Source organism: Triturus cristatus, chromosome 2_1 (genome assembly GCF_964204655.1).
Source record: "Triturus cristatus chromosome 2_1, aTriCri1.1, whole genome shotgun sequence".
In the NCBI taxonomy this organism is placed as follows: Eukaryota; Metazoa; Chordata; class Amphibia; order Caudata; family Salamandridae; genus Triturus; species Triturus cristatus.
In genome coordinates, this window is record NC_140581.1 from 699749024 (window position 1) to 699770606 (window position 21583).

General features: G+C 44.3%; 1 protein-coding gene across 1 annotated transcript in view; it reads left to right on the forward strand.

Annotated features, from left to right (window-relative positions):
- Positions 1 to 12285, forward strand: part of COMMD10 (COMM domain containing 10) — an 836536-nt gene extending 824251 nt beyond the window's left edge. The window contains exon 7 of the mRNA XM_085632645.1: positions 11975 to 12285. Within this exon, the coding sequence (XP_085488771.1) occupies positions 11975 to 12013 (39 nt within the window). The 3' untranslated portion in view covers positions 12014 to 12285. The remainder of the gene's footprint in view (positions 1 to 11974) is intronic.
- The last annotated feature ends 9298 nt before the right edge of the window (positions 12286 to 21583 follow it).

The window sequence follows — 21583 nt, forward strand, 5'->3', positions numbered from 1 at the left end:
CTCTTGTTTTTGCCACTAGTAAAATACGTATTGTCTTCGCCTAATAGTCCTGCAAATATCTACATAATGCTGCATTTTTTTAGTAGAAGGTATAGAAATGAACTACAGCAGAGGTTCTAATAAGAATCCTTGCTTATAAGGTGCGGAAGGGATTTTCTTGCCTGAATCAGTGTCCTTCCTGGAGTGAAGGACTAGCCTACCACACCCAGGGAAGCCAGCTTCCTGGTGTATCCCCTGGCACTTTGGCGTACTCTGCCTTCGTACAGTTGGCACCTTGTCTGCTTTTTGGATCCCTAAACGCCAGCTGCTGTAGTAAACCACGATGGAGAGGCCAGCAAAGGAATCTGATTTCCAAAGCCCTGTGTGTAGTAGTGGGGGAGTGACATGTTTCATGTGTGCAGAGGGTTTGGAATGTATGGGGTGCAAGCATGCGTGGGCCTGAAGGTAGAGCTGGGTGAGCCACTTATCTGAGAGGTATCCTTGCTCTTGCGCTCTTTGTTTTGCTTTGTACTTCCTTCAGTAAACTTCTACATGGAACTGCAGCGAGCCTCCTTCTTGTTTTTCTTGCTCATGCTCCGCCTACTTGGTATGGGAGGAGTGAGAGGTTTTGATGCACGCTAGCTGGTTCCTTTCCAGGTTCTTGTGCTGGGACTTGGTCATGATGCGACCAGTCGGAAGAATACTCTAAGTGGAATTCCCTACACTTTAGGGAATGGCTTTCTAGAGTCAGTCCTCACAGATTTTTTTTCCATCAATTAAATTCCACATAATATTAAGGTGTGAAATTCCAGCTCCACAAAACCTGACCAGGTCAAAGCTCTGTCCAGGTAAGTTTCATGGTGTTACGTTGCTGACCTTCGCTGGTACCTAGTTATACTCTATGCTTTTCCAACTTTGGAAAAACTTTCAACTGCAATTCCCTGCCTGGTCAATCCAACACAGTGGTGCCCCGCCCTTCTTCCACCTGCACCCATCACTCACTAAAGAGATTCAGGCTCCATTAAACCTGCAGCAGAGTTGACCGAGGTAAGCCCCTCAGCCCTTCCAATGATGTCAGAGTCTGCAACAGTCGACACAGGGCCCTTAACCCAATCCAGAGCTTCTGAGGTAGTGGCAGGCCCCATTGCCTTTTAAAAATGATCGCAGCTCTTTTATTCCAGGAAAGAAACAAATCTTACAGGAGCGACAGGTTAGCACGCCTGCAAGTCCATGTTTGCATATACCCTTCACGGCTGCATGCCACGAAACTGGCATCCCAGAGCTGCGCCGTCTATTTTTGATGTCTTCGTTATGCACGAGTTGCAGCTTTGTGGTTTTGTATTCAGTCCGGCGCTGACTGTTTGAAGCAACAACGCCTTCTTCTCGGTGATACCAGCTCATTATCTGCATAAATCTCGCCAGCACCACTTTATGCTCAAAGCTTAATGAGGTTATGAATCAGGTGTTTTTGTCCTTGTTTTTACTTGATGGTGCTGTCTGTTGAGAGTGATAAAACGCAGACCTATCGCCTTTTAACTCCAAAGAGTTCAGTTGGGGAATTGTCTAGAATAAATGCAACCCCAGGGGGTTCAGTATTCTGTTTTTAAGCATTTTGGACCACCTTTCATTTCTGGATTTGTTTTACATGTCAGAAAACATGTAGAACTCAGATGCTGTAGTCTACGCCATTTTACTTCCCGTGACAGTGGTTCGAGTTTGTTAGAGATTCTGACTCTCCAAGCTCACCGTAAACTCCCTTTACAACGTGTGTAATTTATGTTTGTGGTACTTGAGAAGTGTATGATGAGCGGCGAGACTTTAGTTTTTATCTCTCTGTCGTACTCTCCCTCATACCTCTTTAATCCACCCACTTTCTCCTTTATGCTTCATTTCCCCCCCCCTCTTTGCTCTCTAATTGTTTTCTCATTGAGACCTAGCCGCTTCACTGATGCCTGGTGGAGCTACCTGATCGCTATAAAGGAGATGGGCTGTGAGCTTCCCCCTCCGCCGTCAGCTACCCAGCCGGACTTTGGGCAGACTCTCCTTCGTCTCTCCATCCATCCTATCTCCATCCTTTCTCCCTCCTACACCTTACCTCACCCCTTACCCTTCTCCATTTATTTCCTCTTCCGACTCTCTTGAAATGTTTTCTTGTAACTGATGTAACTTGTAACTGTTGTAATTTTGTAGAACCTTATGTAAAGTACTCTGATACCTCCGAGTCTAGCCAGCGCTGTATAAAACTCAAATAAATAAATACAAATATTTTTTTTTACGATTAAGTATTGATTGTAAATTGATTGTAAATGTACTTTAGTAAAAATCCAGCAAAAGAGAATGTGATCACACATTGTTACAAAATCATAGAAATGTGTACACTTTACATCAGGACTGATTCTATACCACATGGCACTGACGGTGAATTGGCCAGGTGCTTATACATTTGGCATGAGAGCACAGCTGATTCCATTTATTTCCAGATTGCACAGTTGCCCTGTCAAAGGGACAGTGACACCAGTGAGACACAACTCGTAGGTTCCACCTCAGTCACACAGGAAGAGACTCTGGCCCGCACACCATCACTGGCTGATTGAATCAGACGTGGGCCAGGCCCCTGCTGTGCTTTCCGTGCCTCCCCCTGAACCATCCGGGGATGTTGTGGGATCAGCCGGCTGGCTGACCTGACATTCTCATGGACAGATTTAAATTCAGAATCCCAATCAAAACAACTAGGACTTCTCAAGCTGCTCCATGACAGACAGGCAACGTGCCTGGCCTTGTTTTTAGGCAAGCCTGGGCAGCGCATGCGCTACTCTGTGAGGCATGCTTTATTGAGGTAGTGACTTGAAACTCCGTCCACTCTCCACCCATATTTTTCATTGGCTTGTGTCATTGTCACTGTAAACTGTGGCTGTTCATTGGTCATAAGGGTTAGTAGTCCCTCCTTAGTACAGCCTTGCCTCTTTTTGTAACCTCTCATGACGATACCCCCTGTTACGTGTGTTGTTACTCAGTAGGCTTTAATTACAGTCTCCGAGCACTATTTTCTCAAATAGCTTTGTCCTGCTGCTGCAGGCAGAACACGCACTCTCCCAATGCTTTTAAAAAAAATTATGGCATGCATTTGCAATGCAAAAGGTCTCGCATATGCGAGAGTTTAAGATATTGGCATTGTAAATGACAATGTCTTTTATTTTTCTGTTTTAAAAACAACACATAAATAAAAGGCATTGTCATTTGCAATGCCAATAGCTCAAACTCTGTTAAATGTGAGACCTATTGCATTGCAAATGCTTGATTTCATTGAATTATGGTGCTTGTAGTTTGTTTTCTTTTATAAACACTGGTCTACAAAAACTAGAAGATAGAGGAAAAGCAACGATGGATGAGCTATTTATCACCATATAGAACAGCAAGGGATTGATCCATACCAAAGCTAACATGTATCAGCTCTATTTTTAAGAAAGTGGCAGTACGAAGGTATTGGTGTCCCCAAATGCTGTATGTGTCTATGTGGGGACAGTGGAGAGCTGTACCTAGCAATATGGCTAACATAGGAACTATGGCAGAGGAAGGGATGGACTATAGGCAGCACCAGCAGTGTCCGTAACCTCTGAAAAAACTCTTTCGGCCCCTTCCAGCTGTTGTTGCACAAAATAAGCACTAATGCTTTCTTACGTACTGAGAATGCTGAAACTTGGGGTGCAGACTTCCAAGGCCCCCATTTTGGAACTCGCTTGTCATTGGGTTTTGTACAACCTTGTTTGGAACGGGTTCAGATGTAACTTGGATTGAATGCTTTTCCCCTTTGATATTTGTGATTACTCCCATTTAAAACAAGCATTGGCATAGCCAATAGGTCTCGCTTTTGGGACCTTATAAGTATTTAGTTATGCAGCACAATATCCTTGGTGCAATAACATCAACTGTTGCATGGCTAAAAACTTATAAGGTCCCAAAGGCAAGACCTATTGGCTATGCCAATGCTTGTTTTTAGAAGCCTGGCATGCAGTTTTAAATGTAGGCTGGTAAGATAGGTGCCAACCCCAGGGGCAAGGTCTAGAGAGAAATAAGATAGGAAGAGAGGCGAGTTATAATGAGATAGCACAAATGGAAAGGTGAAGCACAGAATGACAGGTCAGGTAAACAAAGTAGCGAGGCAGGTAGAGCCGGTGGGATGAAAAATAGAAAGATATGAGAAGTAGAGGGAAAATAGGTGCAGTTGAGGTAGAGAGATGAGGCTAATACAGAGGAAAGGCGAGGGAGAAGTAGAGAATGGTGAAATAGAGAGAGACAGCGGTTAGACAGATGTATTAAACGAGTGAGACATTGGAAGCAGAGAGAGTGAACGGAAACAGTGAAGGAGATAGAAAGAGAGATGAAAGCAAAGGGAGTGATAGATGGAGTGGAAGAGGTAGATAGAACATTGTAGAGAAAAATAAATAAAATAATGGGAAAGGTGAGGGAAAGAGGACATCAATAAAAAAAGAGACATAGAAGGCCAATAGGTGAGGTAAATTGAGAGGCTAGCTAGTGTATGAGAAGTGGGGAAGAGAGAGATGAGGCAGTGAGTTGTGAGGCAGAGAGAGAAATGAAAGAGAGAATGGTGAGGTAGAAAGAGGCATGCAAGAGGTAGAGAAAGGTAAGGTATAGAGGTCAAAAATGATAGAAAGGGTAATATAAAGAGAAATGAAATTAAGAGGGAGGTGAAGTAAATGGAAGAGAAATGAAGGGGGATGAGATGCAAACAGAATAGCAAGATGCAGAAAGAAGAGAAAGTAGAGAGAGAGAGAGAGAGCGAGAGAGAGGGGCACTTGAGGAGAAGAGAGGGGCAGAGATCTAGAGGTAGGATCGGAGAGAGGTGGCAAGTTGAGGTCATGAGAGGTAAGTGCTGTGGGGCACTGAGGTTCATTGAAAGAGAGGTGTGACGTACAGAGCGAGTTTAAAGGTAGAGCAATAGTGTGGTAGGTATTTTACCATGTATAAATAGACAGCTAAAAAGGGAGTGTTTAGGTAAAGGAATGAGACATGGGACAGAAAGGTGCGACAGAGAAAGAAATGTATTGGGTGGTATAGAGAAGTGACAGCTAGTCACAGAGTGTGGTATGTAGAGAAGTAAGTTAGAGAGAAGGGCACCGATTTAGTCTCTGGTCAGGTAAAGAGAGTTAACTTACAACAAGAGAGGAAGAGGGAGAGATGAAGGAGGGAAATGTGAGTAGAGGTGGGAGGTAGAGAGGCATGTCGTTGGTGTAATGTATGCATTTGCCTCAGAAGAGGGTGTTTAACTTGTCACGCTGCTAAAGTATAGTGCTATTGAATCAGCTGAATAGAGATTAAAATTGATAATTGAAGCAAGGTACGCGACAAGGATGTCCCCTGTCTCCCTCGTTGTTCTTGTTGGCAATTGAACCGTTCTTATATCATATAAGGAATGATCCCAAGATAGCTGGTGTACCGTTTGGAGACTGTACTGTTAAATTAACTGCTTACGCGGACGATGTGCTTATTGTGTCAGAAAGAGCGGATGAGGCCATACCTGCACTCATGACTGATATTGAGGACTTTTCCAGAGTCTCTGGGTATAAACTCAATAAAGACAAAACGGAGGTCAAACTTCTGAATAATGTTGGGGATAAAGGGATTATCGGGGACTCCGGTCTTACATGGCAGCCTCGGTGTTTTAAATATCTGGGGCTAGACTTTGATAAAGATTTGATCTCTACGCTGAGAGTAAATGAAGACTTGACCCTCAAAAAGATATCTACATTACTGGAGGGTTGGTCTCCAAAGTTTCTCTCCTGGTGGGGCAGAGCGGAAACGCTCAAAATGATGTCGACTCCGTTGGTCAACTATCTGGCCAGCATGCTTCCTATGACGTTCTCGAATGCTTTTGTTACCAAGGTGGATGAGCTGTTTGGTAATTTTCTGTGGCAGGGCAAGAAAGCCAGAGTCTCACTGAAGAAGCTGCAATTAGCAAAAGATAAAGGTGGCCTGGGTCTCCCCTCCTTCAGGAGCTATCAGACAGCGTTTCTGTGCAAACAGGGTGCTCAGTGGTTGATAAAATCCCCTGCTTATACACCACTATGGGTTAATATTGAGGAGGCGCTAGTAGATCACGCGCCTTTGGAGGCCCTTCTCACGATGGACCTGTCACATCTGCCACACTCCAAATATATCATGCTGAATACTAGACGGGCTTTGCTTAGACTCGACCAAACACATAAAACAAAGTTGACATTCGCTAGGTCATCGTTTATGTCCTTGTGGATAAATGCCCATCTCAAATATAATGGTAGTAGACTAATCTGGGAGTCTTGGTCCAAGAAGGGCATTAATTTGGTGAAGGGCTTATATGATGATAAGGCTCCACTGCCGTTCTCGACCTTGCAACAGAGGTATGATCTTACCCCGATGGATTTTTATGACTTCCTAAAAATTAAAGCGATGCTGACAGCGCGTAATTTCTCTCCTTATACTCCATGGTTAATACTTCATATCCCACGTCTTGTGTACGCTGGCCACTTCGTGTCGAGGGTGTATAAACTGTTATTGCCTTTACCCACGACAAAACACAAAAGGGTGGAATCAATATGGGAGGCTGAGCCAAATCTAACAGGCATAACTTTTGACTGGGATGTGATCCATAAGTTGGCCCTCACACACAAAGTCTCACCCATCCTATTCCAAACGAAATACATGCTCCTCAACAGGGCATTTTGGACGCCTGACAAGCTTTTCAAATGTAAATTAAGGGAGTCTCCTGTGTGTTGGAACTGTCAATCAGGCTCTGGTGATCTTGCACATATGCTATTTACCTGTCCTTCATTAGGGGATTACTGGGGGAAGATATTTGACTGCATTTATCACGTATTCAAGGTCAGGCCTGTACAGGACTTTGTATACGTTATTCTGGGGGTGCTGGACCCACAAATAACAACAGACCAAGATCGTCAGCTTTTGGACTTAATGTTAACAATGGCATGTAAAGTGGTTCTTTGCAAATGGAAAAATGCGAGTGAGGTGAGCTTCAAAATCTGGCAGGAGTGGTTATCTTTCCTGAGAGGTTCTAATAATCCGGCTCTGCAAGCTTCTACTTGGAGCCCTTCCAATAGAAGGCTTTGGAAATCATTGGACGCATCCTCCTTTCATTACGAGCCACCCTGAGATGTATACTGTGGTTGGGTCCCTCTGATCGGGGTTGGCTGGGAGTTAAGTCGTGATTAACTTCTTGAACCCAGGGGCGCCGCGCCCGCACATTGAGCATTGTATATATATATAGATGTACCTGTATATTGATGATGCAAGCTGGAGTGGATTTTCTTTATATCATTTGTCTTTGCTATTTATTTTCTGTTTCTGTATTTGTTGGACATAGACTAATCTGAACTTTTTTTGTACGGAAGAGTTACTGTATTGTCATTATCACTTCAATAAAAATGATTTGAAATTAAAAAAAAAAAATTGATAATAGAAAGGGAGGAGCATTACAAGAGAATGACTGACTGGCACCTTGTAAAGACGAGCCACCGAATAAACAGCAGCATGGGGAGGGTGGGGGGCAGAGAAACGGGTCAAGGAGGCCGAATTTGATCCCGGCGTCTTGTAGGCGGGGATGAAGTGCCAGCAGATTTTTTCTTTTGACCGCCGCCTCATGTGAAAAATCTGATGTGACATGAATCGTAGCTCCGTTATAATGAAATGGTACCCCATTCTTTTTGGCCGCCTGTAGTATAGCCCTGGTATGTTGGTGGTGTAGGAGATAAACTATGATGACTCTAGGGGGACTAGGGGAGCGTGCTGAGTTTGCTCATAGTTTGTGTGCCTGCTGGAACTCCAAGGGCTCCAAGGACACAGGCTTCCAAGTCTGATACTTTACTTTTTAGTCTCTGGATATGAACCCCCTAGTCTGACTTTGGACAGTATAGTCTATCAAATTCATGCACCTTCTTATCCGTGGAGCTGAGACACAGGTGCATTTGCAAGAGGTCAGTCTGCAGGATTTGATATTAGATGCCACAGATGTGATGGTGGTGTCAAAAGTGGACAATTTGGTTCTCATGACAGTGAGCTTTGTTGCTATATTATTTTTGGCCATGGCATCAGATTTGGCAGGCGTGTGGGATGCCCCCCTGGACATGGTGGCCTTTGTGACCAACATGGGAAGGAAGAATGGGAGATAGCTAATGCACCTGAGTACTAACTCGCACAGTGATATCTACAGTGTGCACTTGTAGTGGTGGGGCAGCTAGTCAGAGGAGATCTGGTCCAAAGAAGTTCCCAGGTCCTAGCCCCTTTCTGTTGTGGAAAGTCTGGGTCACCTGTGAAGCAATGGATAGCAAGGTAAGGGCCAGCAGGCACCTACTGTGTATATTGCCAAAGGGCCCATTCCATTGGCAAGTCTGGTGAAGCTGTGCATATAAGGCTGGTCACCCCACAAACCAGAAAGCAGGGGTGGTGTCCCAGGGGACCAGGAATCAATGAGAAATCAGCCCCATCATAGGCCGATACTCTGCTAGTCAGTCCCAGATAGTGCTGGTGGTGGAGGTGGGGTCTCCAGTGTCCGAAGAGCTTGAGGGGGCAATAGGCTATCATGGATTTTAGCATGGGGCGGTGAAACCGAAGGTTCCCAGAGACAGATGCTTCTTACCTCTGGCATATGCCCAAGATTCATTGTGCCTTCTAAAGCTCCACCCCCCACAGGCCACCACTGTGGGAGGAGCATCGAGAGTCGAAGGCCTTAAAGCACGGAGGGCCCTCTGCTATCATTCCTCTGCTCCCGCTGTGTCTTTAAATGTCGGGTAGAGAACACCAAGCCTCGAGGGTTTACTGGAGTCTCCTGAAGTAGCATGCACCGAGCAGGGTGTACAGCACCCGCAGAATCTGAGACGGGATGACCCAGAGCAAACCAGTTCCTCCAAAAGCAGATTGGGCGAATAGAAAAAGGAAGCCCTGCATGCCGCCATGCTATGATGAGAAGCGCTAGGGCTGCAGGTGAAGTGGCGGTGGGGAGAAGGACCCTGGGAGCCACCACAATCATTGTGTGACAAAAAAGTGAAAGTTAAAAAAACAAGCCCGGGAGTTGTGTGCGCGCGCGCTAAAAGAAAAAAAAGGACGCGAGTGGTTCGCTCGCGCGATGGCAAAAGTGAAAGCAGGCTGGTGAGTGGTGTGCGATGTGCCCGCACCATGACGAGAGAGGAAAGCCAGACAGCGCCTCTGCTCGTCATTGTTCGCGTAACTGCACGCTCTATGCCACCCGGTCGGACTTTTGAAAGCCCACTCACTAAATGTCACGCCAGAGCAGCGCATGTGCTGGCTCAGGCGAGACCTATTGAACTTTTGCAATTGTTTTGTGAGTTGTGGGTTTGGCAACCAAACTGACCGATTGCATGAAACGTATAGTTTTGCTTGCTGCTTCTGTAAGGGTATATGTGCTCTATAGTACCTTTCTGTAACAGGAACTCCGTTCATGTGACCTGCTTGCGTTTTTAGTAGTGGTGGGCGGTATTTGCGTAGTCGCGCTACGTAAAGCTCCGCGAAACGGTAAAAAATCTCCGCAAGCACGCAGAAATTCTGCGAACATGCAGAATTACTTGTTCGCTATGCTTTTTTTTTCTGTTCGCGAACGCTGTTTGCGTGCTCGGGGGAAAAATCTCGCGAACACGCATTTTGAGAACGCAAACAAGCAAAAAATTCCGCGAAGCCATGGAACGCAGAATTTTGGGCAATTCCGCGTTCTTCGCGGAATGCGAAATTACACAAATTCCACGAGCGGAACGGAATTTACCGCCCAGGCCTAGTTTTTAGTAATGGTTTATGACACCTTTTCACCACTCAAAAAAACACAAATGTATCCTGTGTAATTTAAAGGGATCACCATTCCAGGAACCGTTGCTCAGCCTCGTAATTGACATACCCCGCCCCCATTGATCTGGCCCACCTTCCCCCCATCCACGCTCGCCTTCTTTCTAGAGTTGATTCTTATGGAAAGCAATATCGTTGTTATCTAGAGGCCACGGGGTGTCAAATGTCTACAGCAGTGATGCTCAAAGTACTACACGGGGCCGCATGTGGCCCTCCTGACATTTACATGCGCCCTCTTGGCAAGAGTAGCACTAGAATGCTGTTTACTCGACTCAGCACTAGCATGAAAAATAAATTAATCAACAGAAAGCATTTATTTAAAAGTTAATTGCAGTTAAAACTATGATGTACCTCACACCTTAACTTTAGGAACACCTTCATTTTTAAAGACAGCATGCATGTAAAAATATATGTCTCTTCAAAATCATAATGTGTATTTCATTAACTTACAGAACCCGTTCACCTTAGTAAATCAGATTATAGCAGTGCAATGAGAAGTGTTTTTTTTTAAAAAGTTATAGTTTTCAAATATGAATTTAAAAACGTTCATGCTTCCCCTCTCAACCCTGAAAACAATGTCATTAGTAATTAAGTGCAAACACAGGAGAAGATTTTGTACAACAAGCGTCCTGAAGTCATTACATCCTGAAGTCATGTATTTCGCGGTCCTCTTATATGTGATAATGAAGAAAAAGAAGTGAAATTTAAATTAAATATTTCCCCAGGATGACACCATTTGGTCAATTGGGAAAGTTCGGGTTCATCCCAGGTTTTCTGGTTCTAAATTGTGCAATTCAATTCAGCCACTAGATGTACATGCGTTGCTTCACCTACACACACTTTACGTCCCTCCCCCACAACCACCCTGCTGGCATCAGTGCGACCCACGGTCACACCAAAGACCAAACTTTTCGGCCCCCAGGAAATATTTTGTGAGTACCCATGGTCGACAGCAAGCACCAAATTGGCCTTATTGTCAGGGAAGGGGATAGTGAAATGCCACTGTCTCTGTGCAGGCCCTATTGCCTCCAACCCTTGAGTCTGCACAGGGACTCTGTCCTTGCTCTCTCACTCTCTGGTACCAACACCCCCCCAACACTATATCTGGCTCTTCCTAACTCAGCCTCTGCCCTCATCCCTATCTCTGCACAGCTTCCAGCTGAGTGCTCAGTTTTACCCCTACTTCTGCTAGGGTCTGTACAGAGCATGCAGCAGGGCATGGCACCGTGCCAAGTGAGAGTCTTTCCAGGGCAGCCCGTTTATCTCCTGACTGCCTGCACGCCCATCTGCAGCCCCAAAGACTACCTACACTGCATCTGTCCGCTTTCTGAAGGACGTTGTCCTGTTCCTTGTGTGCTGGAAGCTTGCCCTGCTACTTCCCATTCCGTGCGTACTCTGAGATTACTGTACCTACTCTGATACGTGGAAACTTCCTCAACCATTGTTAATGCTGTGCATTTTCTTTGCATATTGTACCAGCTGTGTGTATTAAGAAACCATACATTGTTGCCGTCTTACTGCATAACTGTTCTATGTGCTGGTGTGTACCAGGGCCAGACTGGGAACCCAAAGCATCCCTGGCAATTTTCTCGTACCAGCCCTTGGTGAAGCACTGGTTGGCCACGGGAGGCTGGAAACGCTTGCTTGCTGCTTTTGTTACTGGAGGCCGATATTGCAGCACTGCTGCAAAACCGGCGCCCAGTAATAAAATCGGCCTCCACCACTGCAAAACTGGCCCCCACCCTTCCAGCCTCTCGGGGAAACGACTAATGCATGGTATGGCCAGTCCGGCCCTAGTGTGTACACTGTTTCACTTTACAAAAGCCAAGGCTATTGACTTTGACTATGTTTTTTTGTGCTTCTTTTTGTTATCACTTGGGATACAGGCGTCCTATCGGCCTATGAGGATGCAGGGAAGCCGTCTAGACCCCTATGGCACAGGCGGCCTCCTCACATCTGCATCGAACCAAACGAGCTCCAATAATTACTTACAAAAATATTTGCTATTCTTGCTTTTTTTAGTAATAGCTACATTAAAGGTTTTAATATAAATTGCTGAAGATGCATCTCTCTCTCTCTGGTTTGCGTGTTCGAACCCTTTCTTCTGTAATCTTGTCTTTATGTTTTTTAATAGCTCGAAACTATCCAAGCACAGCTGGATTCCCTTTCGTGATGTTTTGAAGCCTGGTTCCGCCTGCGCGCTCCCGCCGTCTCATTAGCTTGTATTGACGATAGACTGCCAAGCTCTCTTTGCTGAAGGATTCCACTGGCTGCTTCCTGCAAAATTATACGGCTTATCCCCGCCTAACCCAGTGGCGGCAGCAGAGGAAGACCATGGCTGAGGGCTTCAGTCTGTGCAATTGATTTTACCTTCAATTGTGGGCGCCTGACATTTATTATAAAGCATTTCACATGGTGGAAAATAAAAATCGGAGGCAGGACTCACCTTTGCTTCAGAGTTTGTTTGTTTGAAGACTTTTCTTTATTCGATGTTAAAAAAAATCTTAAAAGTGCATTCACAAAATACATTATACATAAAACACTATAATAATGTTCCAGGGAGCATGATAAAATGCACACACAATGTACAGTTTTAGAGATTGCGGAATACATGTGATAGTTAACAGCTACCCAAAAGACAACAGACCCCACCAATAACCTGCAAATCTAATATGAAAAGCTTCTAAGGGCCCCTCTGATTAAATCGATATAGAACATTAAAACACAAAACTAAAAGCCAGTTATAATTCCATAGATGTACATGCTCTAACTGCCGCCTTCAAAAAGGAACTATCTCTAAAGCACACCTCAGCGTTATCTCCAGGTTGTAAATAAAGCAACAAAATTCTGCACTGTTTGAATACTAAATGTCATAAAAAGCGTTTTCAAAATACATCCTAAAATACTTACAAAAAACCCATTAAATGTAGTAGGAACTGGAGAGACGCATCATCACACGGGCAAACCCGCATGCTGCTACTAAACATTGCAGGCCCAAGAGGAAAGCTTAGTAATTGCTGAACAGTCCCAGCCCTAAAGAAGCTAAAAGGGACCTTTCCCACTGAATTAAAGGGAGATCTAAATGCAACATAGTAGCACTAATTCCCCTAAATTGAATATAATCCTTAACAGACGACTTCTCTAATTCATTCCTTAGCTCTCTGTCCGACTAAACTAAAAAAGTAAGCTTGACAATCTGTTTATCGCTCTTAGGGCCTCATGTAGGTAGCCAAATACCGGTCGGTAACGGCCGATTTTCGGTAATTATACCGTTACCGACCGGTATTTTGGCTACTGGTATGTAGGGGGACAATTTTTGGTTTCGGAATTTACCGAATCGGTAAAATTACCGATTCGGTAATAATACCGAATCGGTAATGTTACCGAATCGGTAACTATTCCGAATCGGTAATTTTACCGATTCGGTAAATTCCGAAACCAAAATCGAGATGTAGGGGGAGTGTGTGGGTGTGTTTTAGAGTCGGTATTTACCACCAACTTATAGTTGGTGGTAAATAAGTAATGTATGTGTTTAGGCATTTTTACGCGCGTAGCAGTGTGCAATGTGGCATACATACATGCCCTTAGGGCATGTATGTGTGCCACATGTGCACACATGGCCGAATCAGGGGTGCAACAGGGTGTCAATGTGACACCCTGCCACCCTTTCATGTGTTCCCCCCATTACCGAATCGGTATTTACCGATTCGGTAATGAGGCATACCTTCCCATCAATGGGAAGGTATGCCTCATTACCGAATCGGTAATTACCGACTTGTAACGAATCGGTAAAAAATACCGACTCATTACCTACATACGAGTTACCACTTCTAAAATACCGATTCGGTATCGTTCGGTATTTTAGAAGTGGTAACTGGTATGCTACCTACATGAGGCCCTTGGAGAGGGATTCTGGAATATGATTGCTTCAGAGTTCTTTTTCGTGCATGATTTCTGAACAATATAGTGCATTGCATGCTAATAGAGATCAAAAGAGGGCAAACTATTTACTCTCCAATCACAGGCCAAGCAAGGCATGTAAAGTTGCGTGACTCGTGCATTATCAAGGACCTCTCACTATTCTGTGGACCCAGCTGTCATCATGCCGATTTTGAAAAAGGGGAAGAAATGTTAGAGGCAGTGCTGCTGGGACAATTTTCAGAGTGAGGTGCAGCCATCAATGTTACATCACTCAGGTCATAGGGATTGTGAAAAATCCAACTGTCACAGAAGTAAGTATGGGTGAGGTATCTAGCCACTGGTGCATTTTAGAGCACACTGTCACACATATATTACTAAGGCATGGTGCGGTAGCACACTGTCATTTACAGAGAGCATATTTTCCATTAAAATGGACACTAAGTTTACATTGACATACAATTGTATTGATAAAACTATTTAGTAACCAAAACAAAATGTGTGGAGATTGGGTTTCAGCGAATTTTTAACATTTGCACATCATCCAGGTAAAGTGTCTTGATTTGTCTTTTTACTTTGAAAATCTTTGTTTTCATCAGACTTCAGAATTACAAAAATTGTGCTTCATTTGTGCTTTTTCAATTTGCTGATATATTTTGAAATATTTGTACAATTTATTTATATATATATTTGCATTTTGTTTTGTGTGGGTGAAAAAACAGCATCCTACAGTGTATCCTTTCACACTCCCAGGACCCCAGCAAGTTTGCCCTATAATTCAGTTTACAAAATCCTCTCCATTTGATAAAGAAACGTAAACGCCAATCTCCATATTAAAAGTATAAGCACAAATTTGCCAGAATGGCATAACCTGACATTTGACCAATGTCTTTGAAAGCACAAGAAATGAGAGAAGATAAAAAAAAATGCAACTTTATTGCTCATTCACCTTCTGAACCTCAGCATGGTTATTTTAGGCGTGCTGCAGCAACTCCAGCACCTCTACTCCCAGCGCCTATGGTTAGATGAAGTGGTTGTTGGTGCCTCCTTTGGAACCGTCAGTAAGCAATTGTTTGGATGGCGTTGTATTACCAGTACTTTGGGTTTTTGTCCACCTCAGATCCATCATTGCACTCTGTATTCACCTGTGCTAATGTGCGATATTGCTCTCATGTCCCAAGAATGTCATTGCGCGGTTTTGGCTGCTTCTGCGTACATTGCTCAGAGTGTTGTCGTTTTTCATTTGCCGAAACACCAGCTTGTACCTGAAGTTTGATCATCCAAACTGGTCCCTTCAAGCGCAGTCTCTAGGCATCTTCTATGCAATAACTAGAAACTTGGAAAGACAATATCAAGGCCTGGACATAAGGGTCGATCTCCAGGCTTGCTGATAGTGCCCTTGAGCAATGAAACAGGAACTCGCGAGTGGGGTACCAATGCGAGAATCTGGAGGTGGAATGGAATTAAAGACAGGAGGGTTGAAAGAAATCTGAAGTAAAGAACCAGACGGCTCTGAAAAGCATTTCCGAAATGTCTTATTACAGAGCAACACCTCTGAACTCGTAAACCGTGCAGTTACCTCAAAGTTAGTTACCCTCGTAGTATGGGGGATTTGGACTGGCCAAGAATGTATTGCTTGGTGGCTGTTAATCCAAGCTTTGTGTCTGATCAATAAAGCGAAGTTGTCTTAGTACTGCGGAGTTGAGTGGCAACAGGCAATCTTACATTTTTTGGAGCCCAGTCTATACACTGGCAATGGTCTGTGACAATTCAGAGAGGCCTCACTGAGACAACGTTTGGACTCTGAGACTTTTTGGACAGTTGTTTTAGCACTATTTAATAAGTGAACACCTTTTTCATTCAGTTTATTGTATTAGCTATTCTTATATGGGTGCCTTTTAGCTCAGTCCCTTGTAACATCTGCAGTTCAGGCCTATTACTTTCTTTTCACATTCCCCTTTACTTTCTGCTCTCCCAGCTCCTAAATCTTCCGAAGTTTGATTATTTCAGAGGCTTTTCCAACCTCTGACTGCTCCCCACTCACCTCACCTCTCATTAGTCCGGAATCTCACCTCTTACCGGTATACGTGCAGACCGATTGGTTCCTCACAAGTTGGTGCACTGTTGGCTCCTGTTTGTGCTTCTTCATTAACTTACTAACTGTTCCAGGCGCTCTCATTATTGGCTTCAGTGTTGCAGCCACCCCTTCATCAGTTGCCCTTACTGGACTGCTGGGTTTCGCTTCTGCTCCCTATATGTTATTTGATACAGGAGGATTGGTCTGCCGCTTGTGAGGATATCTTGCCATGAGCTACCTTGCAGCTGAGAGTCCTTTGCTTGACCACTGAAAGTGTCAGTGCCAAGCCCTCAAAAATATCCCTTTTGTGTTTGTCCATCACTGTAGGAATCTGCTTGATGCTATCAGTGCTGCAGAGCCACTGGATATTTGCCACAACGTGCAGTCTCTGCTGATTTGTGAGTTCCCCGAAGTAGAGACCACGCTGCTTTTTTGGTGTCTGGCTTGCTACCTTCTGGACCAGGCCCTTACAACCTGATCACCACCAACCTCATCCCTCTGACGACAAAATCCCTGCAGACTCTTCTCTTCACCTGTCAAAGCTGGCAATTTTGCTCTACTCACAGGTATCCCACTATTCAGTGGCCCAAGGAGCTCTGGGCCCCTGGAGTATTGTCCAATTGCTGTGGTCCATGCTGTGCCAAGACATCCACCCTCTCTATTCAACTAGGCATCTACTGTTGCTCAATCTAGAGGATGCTACCACGTGCTTCTTATAAGCCATGGTTGTGTTCCTCCTCTGGATGTGCCTCTTCTATTGCTCTCCTCCTCCATTTTGAGATAAAGGTGTAGCTTAGAAAAGCTATGATCTTATGCCCTTGCCACTTCTCTTTCATCTAAACCACTAATGCCCCACAGTCTCTTAGTCCAAACATCACTCTCCCTCCCTGTTGTTCTATTACATTTAGGCGCCTTATTTCCCACAGAACAAGTAGCTGCAAATCTCTAAACTTTTAGCTGCGGGTTTTCATGTAAGCCTCTCTCCCTGCTGACCTCATATAGCCCGATATCTTCCATTGTACTACAGATTGCTGCTGTTATAGTACACGTTCACTGCTCGTCATCTTTAAAGGCTTTGCCTTAACTTGTGATTGTACGTTGAAATGAACTCAGCAGTTTTGTAGAGAATGCTTTAAATAAAAATAATTCAGTACAGGTTACTGCTGGCAGCTTTGCATGCTTTTGCCTGAACATGCTCTATGACCCTAAATGTATCATTTACCTGATCTGATAACTTTATCAGATTATGCTGCTTGGCATCATCTTTAGGGCCTGCAGTTTACACACCAACCTTTTTTGCTAATCTAGAACTGCCGTCCTATACTTTCATAATAAATCCTGTATGGTCCTTTGGATCTCCAATAAAAGTGATTGACTTACAACCCACATCCTGTTTTCATCAGGAAATGTTAATACATTTTCTATCTTAACTTCTGACATGCCTACTCTGAGTGGGTGCTTTATAACTTAACGTTTTCCTCTCTTCTTCTTACTATATGCTTCTAACCTATGATTAACCATCTTTCCAACAGTCTGTAACCTCTCCAAATTGTTCCCTGTTCCTATTGTCCAGCATCATAGGATAGAAAATCTGCCTTTAAATTTCAAATTATTGCAAGATATTCGCTCACATGATCTAATTCAAAGCACATCCTCATCACATCTCATGAGCCTTTCAATGGGATATGTAACTCGTAGATCATACCAAATCATAGCAACGGTCATCTTATTTTTTCTTATTCACACCCTCAATCTTTTTATACGGAATGTCATCTCACTGCAGCTATGATACAATGGTAGAGTGTTCATATACATTATCTCTTTCACTTCTTTATTCTCTCCTCCACCACTCCTACTCCTGCATGTCCCCCCCCCCATTTTACATATGAACTGCTTGCTCTTCAAATGTAAAACACACTAATGATGGCCGGCATTTGGTACAAATCAAACATTCAGCCCCAGTCAAGTGATATGGGTTAAATACCATCATTCTTTTGCTCACTATGCCACCCCAGTTTAGACCCAGCCATCTGCAAATCAGGCTTGACCCAGCTTCTCATGTGAACAGTCTAGCCTGAATTGGCAAGCCAGGTCCTCCCTGGAGCAGAAACAAGCATCCTTGCTCGCTGTGCCACTGGATTCAAGCTAGCCTGGCTGATGAGGAGTGACACCCCAAAACCAGTGGCAGGATACTTGTTTCCAGTCAAGGGAGGACCTGGCCTGGCATTTTGGGTATGACTGGGTCCAAACTGGGGTGGCATAGTGAGCAGTAGAATAATGGACTAAACCCAGATCTGTTGGCTGAGGGTGAGTGGTTGAAAAGTTGCAGCACTCTGTCCATCATCTTGTTCACACTAGTGGCCAGGGGTATGCCCGGGCGTGGGTCCCTTGCATGCTTTGCCACTAAAATTAAGCTAGCCTGGCTTATGAAGGGCGATACTCGAAAACTGGTCCCAGGATGTTTGTTTCCAGTCCAGGGAGGACCTGGCAGCTCGGGATACACCGTTCCCATGAGGAGCAGGGTCAAGACTGATTTGCATATGGCTGGGTCCAAACTGAGGTGGCATAGTGAGCAAAAGGACAATAGATTAAACCCAGAGGTCTTGACTGGGGATGAGTGGCTGAAAAGTTTTAGCACTCCATGCATCATCTTGTTATGTTTGCTATGTTCACACTAGTGGCCAAGGGTATGCCCAGATGTGGATCCCTTGCTCACTGTGCCACTGGATTCAAGCAAGTCTGGCTGATGAGGGGCGATACCCCGAAACCGATCCAAGGGTACTTGTTTTCGGTCCAGGGAGGACCTGGCCTGGCAGTTCGGGCTGGACTGTTCTCATGAGGAGCAGGGTCAAGACTGATTTGCATATGGATGGGTAAAACAGGGTGGCATAGTGAGCAAAAGAACAATGCATTAAACCCAGATCTCTTGACTGGGGGTGAGTGGTTGAAAAGTTTTAGCACTCAGTCCATCATCTTGTTGTGTTTGCAATGCTCTTAAATGTACACATGATTCAGAAGCCTCAGATCTCCTACTTGTTAATTCTTTGGATCTTCTATTTGTATCTCTTTAGGAACACTCATGCCTGACAGCTACACCATGCTACTGACACTGACTTGCCATGCTACATAGTGACAAACTTAGCAAACAGGGTTATAGTCTAGCACTTATTAAAAATACATATTATGTTGAGCTGTTCTTTACCCAATGGCTTATGCTACCTCACTTGTGATTTTTCTTTGTGTCCCTAGATATACAAGATTTCAAATTGCATAGTGTAATGTTATTGGTCGCCTCCAAATTACATGGCCACACTAGCATCAGTACGACTACACAGATAAAATACACATCCAAGGCTAAACATGCAAGAGGCTCAGGTACTTATGGATCTTACTGTATGACCACCCATTAAGATTGAAGGAAAGTCCATTGCAGAGTATAGTAAAAAAAGAGAAGTAGTGCTCAGTGCAACAAATTGCTTCCAAGTAGAACAAACATCAATAACCGTGCAGCCTGCACAAACTTGGTTATGAACCTTTTTGAAGACCTGCAGGGGAAGAGTCCTGACTGAGTCAATCGATAATAAGTTAGAAATTAACTTTATCCTGACGGCTGCCCATTGATGGCTCAAAACGTTCCTAAAATCTTCAAATTCAGTATTTTTCTTTGACTTAATCCAGTGCTGCCTGTTCCTAACTCCATGAATTAAAATAAATTGGTACATCAAAAAGAGAGACCACCTTGTCTTTGTTATCAGAATAATCATTGACCATGTTTTCTAGGTAAGAAGAATTCATATGTTCTGTTATCACCCACAAGGGTATCCAGACGCTAAAGTAGGCGTGGGACTAAGGTGTTGGGTGCCAAGCCCTGCAGAAATTAGTCGAAGAGCCAGGTCTTTGGCTTCTTGCTAAATTCATGAAGTGAGGAGGAGGAGGTCCTGATGTGTTGGGGGAGGTCAGGTCGTTCCAGGTCTTGGGTGCGATGTAGGAGAATACTTGACCTCCTGTTCTGCTCTTGTGGATGTGAGGGCAGTGTGTGAGTGAGAGTGTAACAGGAGTCTGGTGGGTTGGTGGGAGTGCAGGCCGTTGTTCAGGTATGTGGGTCCGATGTTGTGTAGTGCTTTGCATGCGTGGATGGGAAGTTGAATTGGTTGTGTTTGTGGATGGGTAGCCAGTGGAGCTCTCTGAGGTGGGGTGAGATGTGGGTACTTAGTGGGAGGCCAAAGATGAGTCTCGCTGCAGAGTTTTAGATGGTCTGGGGGAGATGTAGGAAGTGGTTGAAGATCCCGGCATAGAGTGTGTTGCCATAGTCTAATTTGCTAGTGATGAGGGCGTGCGTGATGGCGCATCTGGTGTTCAGGGGTAGCCGTTTGAATATCTTGCAGAGCATGCCAGAATGTGGAAGCAGGAAGAGCTGACTTGCAGCATCATGTCGAGGTTGTTATCCAGGATAATTCATAGGTTTCTGGCATTTGGCGCAAATATAGTAGGGAGTAACAATGAACAATTCTCATTTAACATTTTCCAAAATGCTGGAGGAAGGGGAGTGAAAGGATAGGGGGATAAGAAAGAAATTCTGCAATAAACTGCTGAAGATCGAATGGGAAATTGAGACAGGGAGTAAATGCAGTTATCATTCAATTGAATTAGCCAGTAATTATAAATAAGGACAATAGCAGAGAATATGTTAATTCGTGGCGGTTGAAGTTTTCTGAATATATGCAGTTAGTGTGTGAGACATTTGTGACACTGTTAATGATAACCAAAACAATTTTCTATTCATTTTTGGAAAGAAGACAGAAGCAAAAGCAGTATCTTATCTATAATAGATCACCAAGATTGATAAGAAATATTAGAAGAACTTTTCCAGTTAACCGTAATTTGTTGAAAAGCTAAAGCCAACAAGAGATCCAGCAACCTATTATTGTGAATATGTGGATCGTTAACATCAAACTTCCCAAGAATAGTAACACAGGGGAGAAAGGACAACGGATCTGAAAAATCTTTTTGAGTTTTGACCAAACCATATGCCAAAAAGCTCCAGGGTAGGCGGACACTTAAATAACATGTGCATAAGATCTCCTTTGGGGTGAACCAGCATCTGCCATTAGTTCTTTTTAGAGAACTTAACTATTCAGGTGGGAGTCAGAAAAAGTCTGTGGAAGTTCAGATTGGAAGCCTCATGTCCTCCTGCACATCCTTTCCTTTCTGCAAGCCCTGCTGTTTCACTGTTGGCATTGGCTTTTGGAACAAAGACAACAGATACCATAGTTCAATACCCAGCAGCAAATAAGGCAAGGTGTTCATTGGGATGATTTTATACCTTGCATTACAGTCATATTGACATGCAGATTAAAGGACTGAACAAGGAGAATATTTTCCCCTAGTTTAAAGTAAACACATGGACTGTGGGGAGTCTCTCCCCCTGGTGATGCTGACTGAGCTGGGTTATATTTTTGGGCTTCCTCTTTGCTGGATTGTGGCGGGATCCGTGCTTGTGGGGCCTGCCTAGTTGTCAAGTGGGTCTCAGCTCAGGGCTAAGAGAATGCAGGCCAAGGGCCATTTAGCCATACTCACCCTGTTTGACCTACTGACTGCCTTCTTTGGTTCGAGGCATGTGGGCTGCTGAATTCATATCTGTGCATAGATCGCCGCCTAGTGTTGGGTCCGGATGATTGCACGTTGTTGTCCTGGAAGAGTCTTCGAAGTATCCTGGGATAGGTGACTCCTCCCCTGGACTACAGTGCG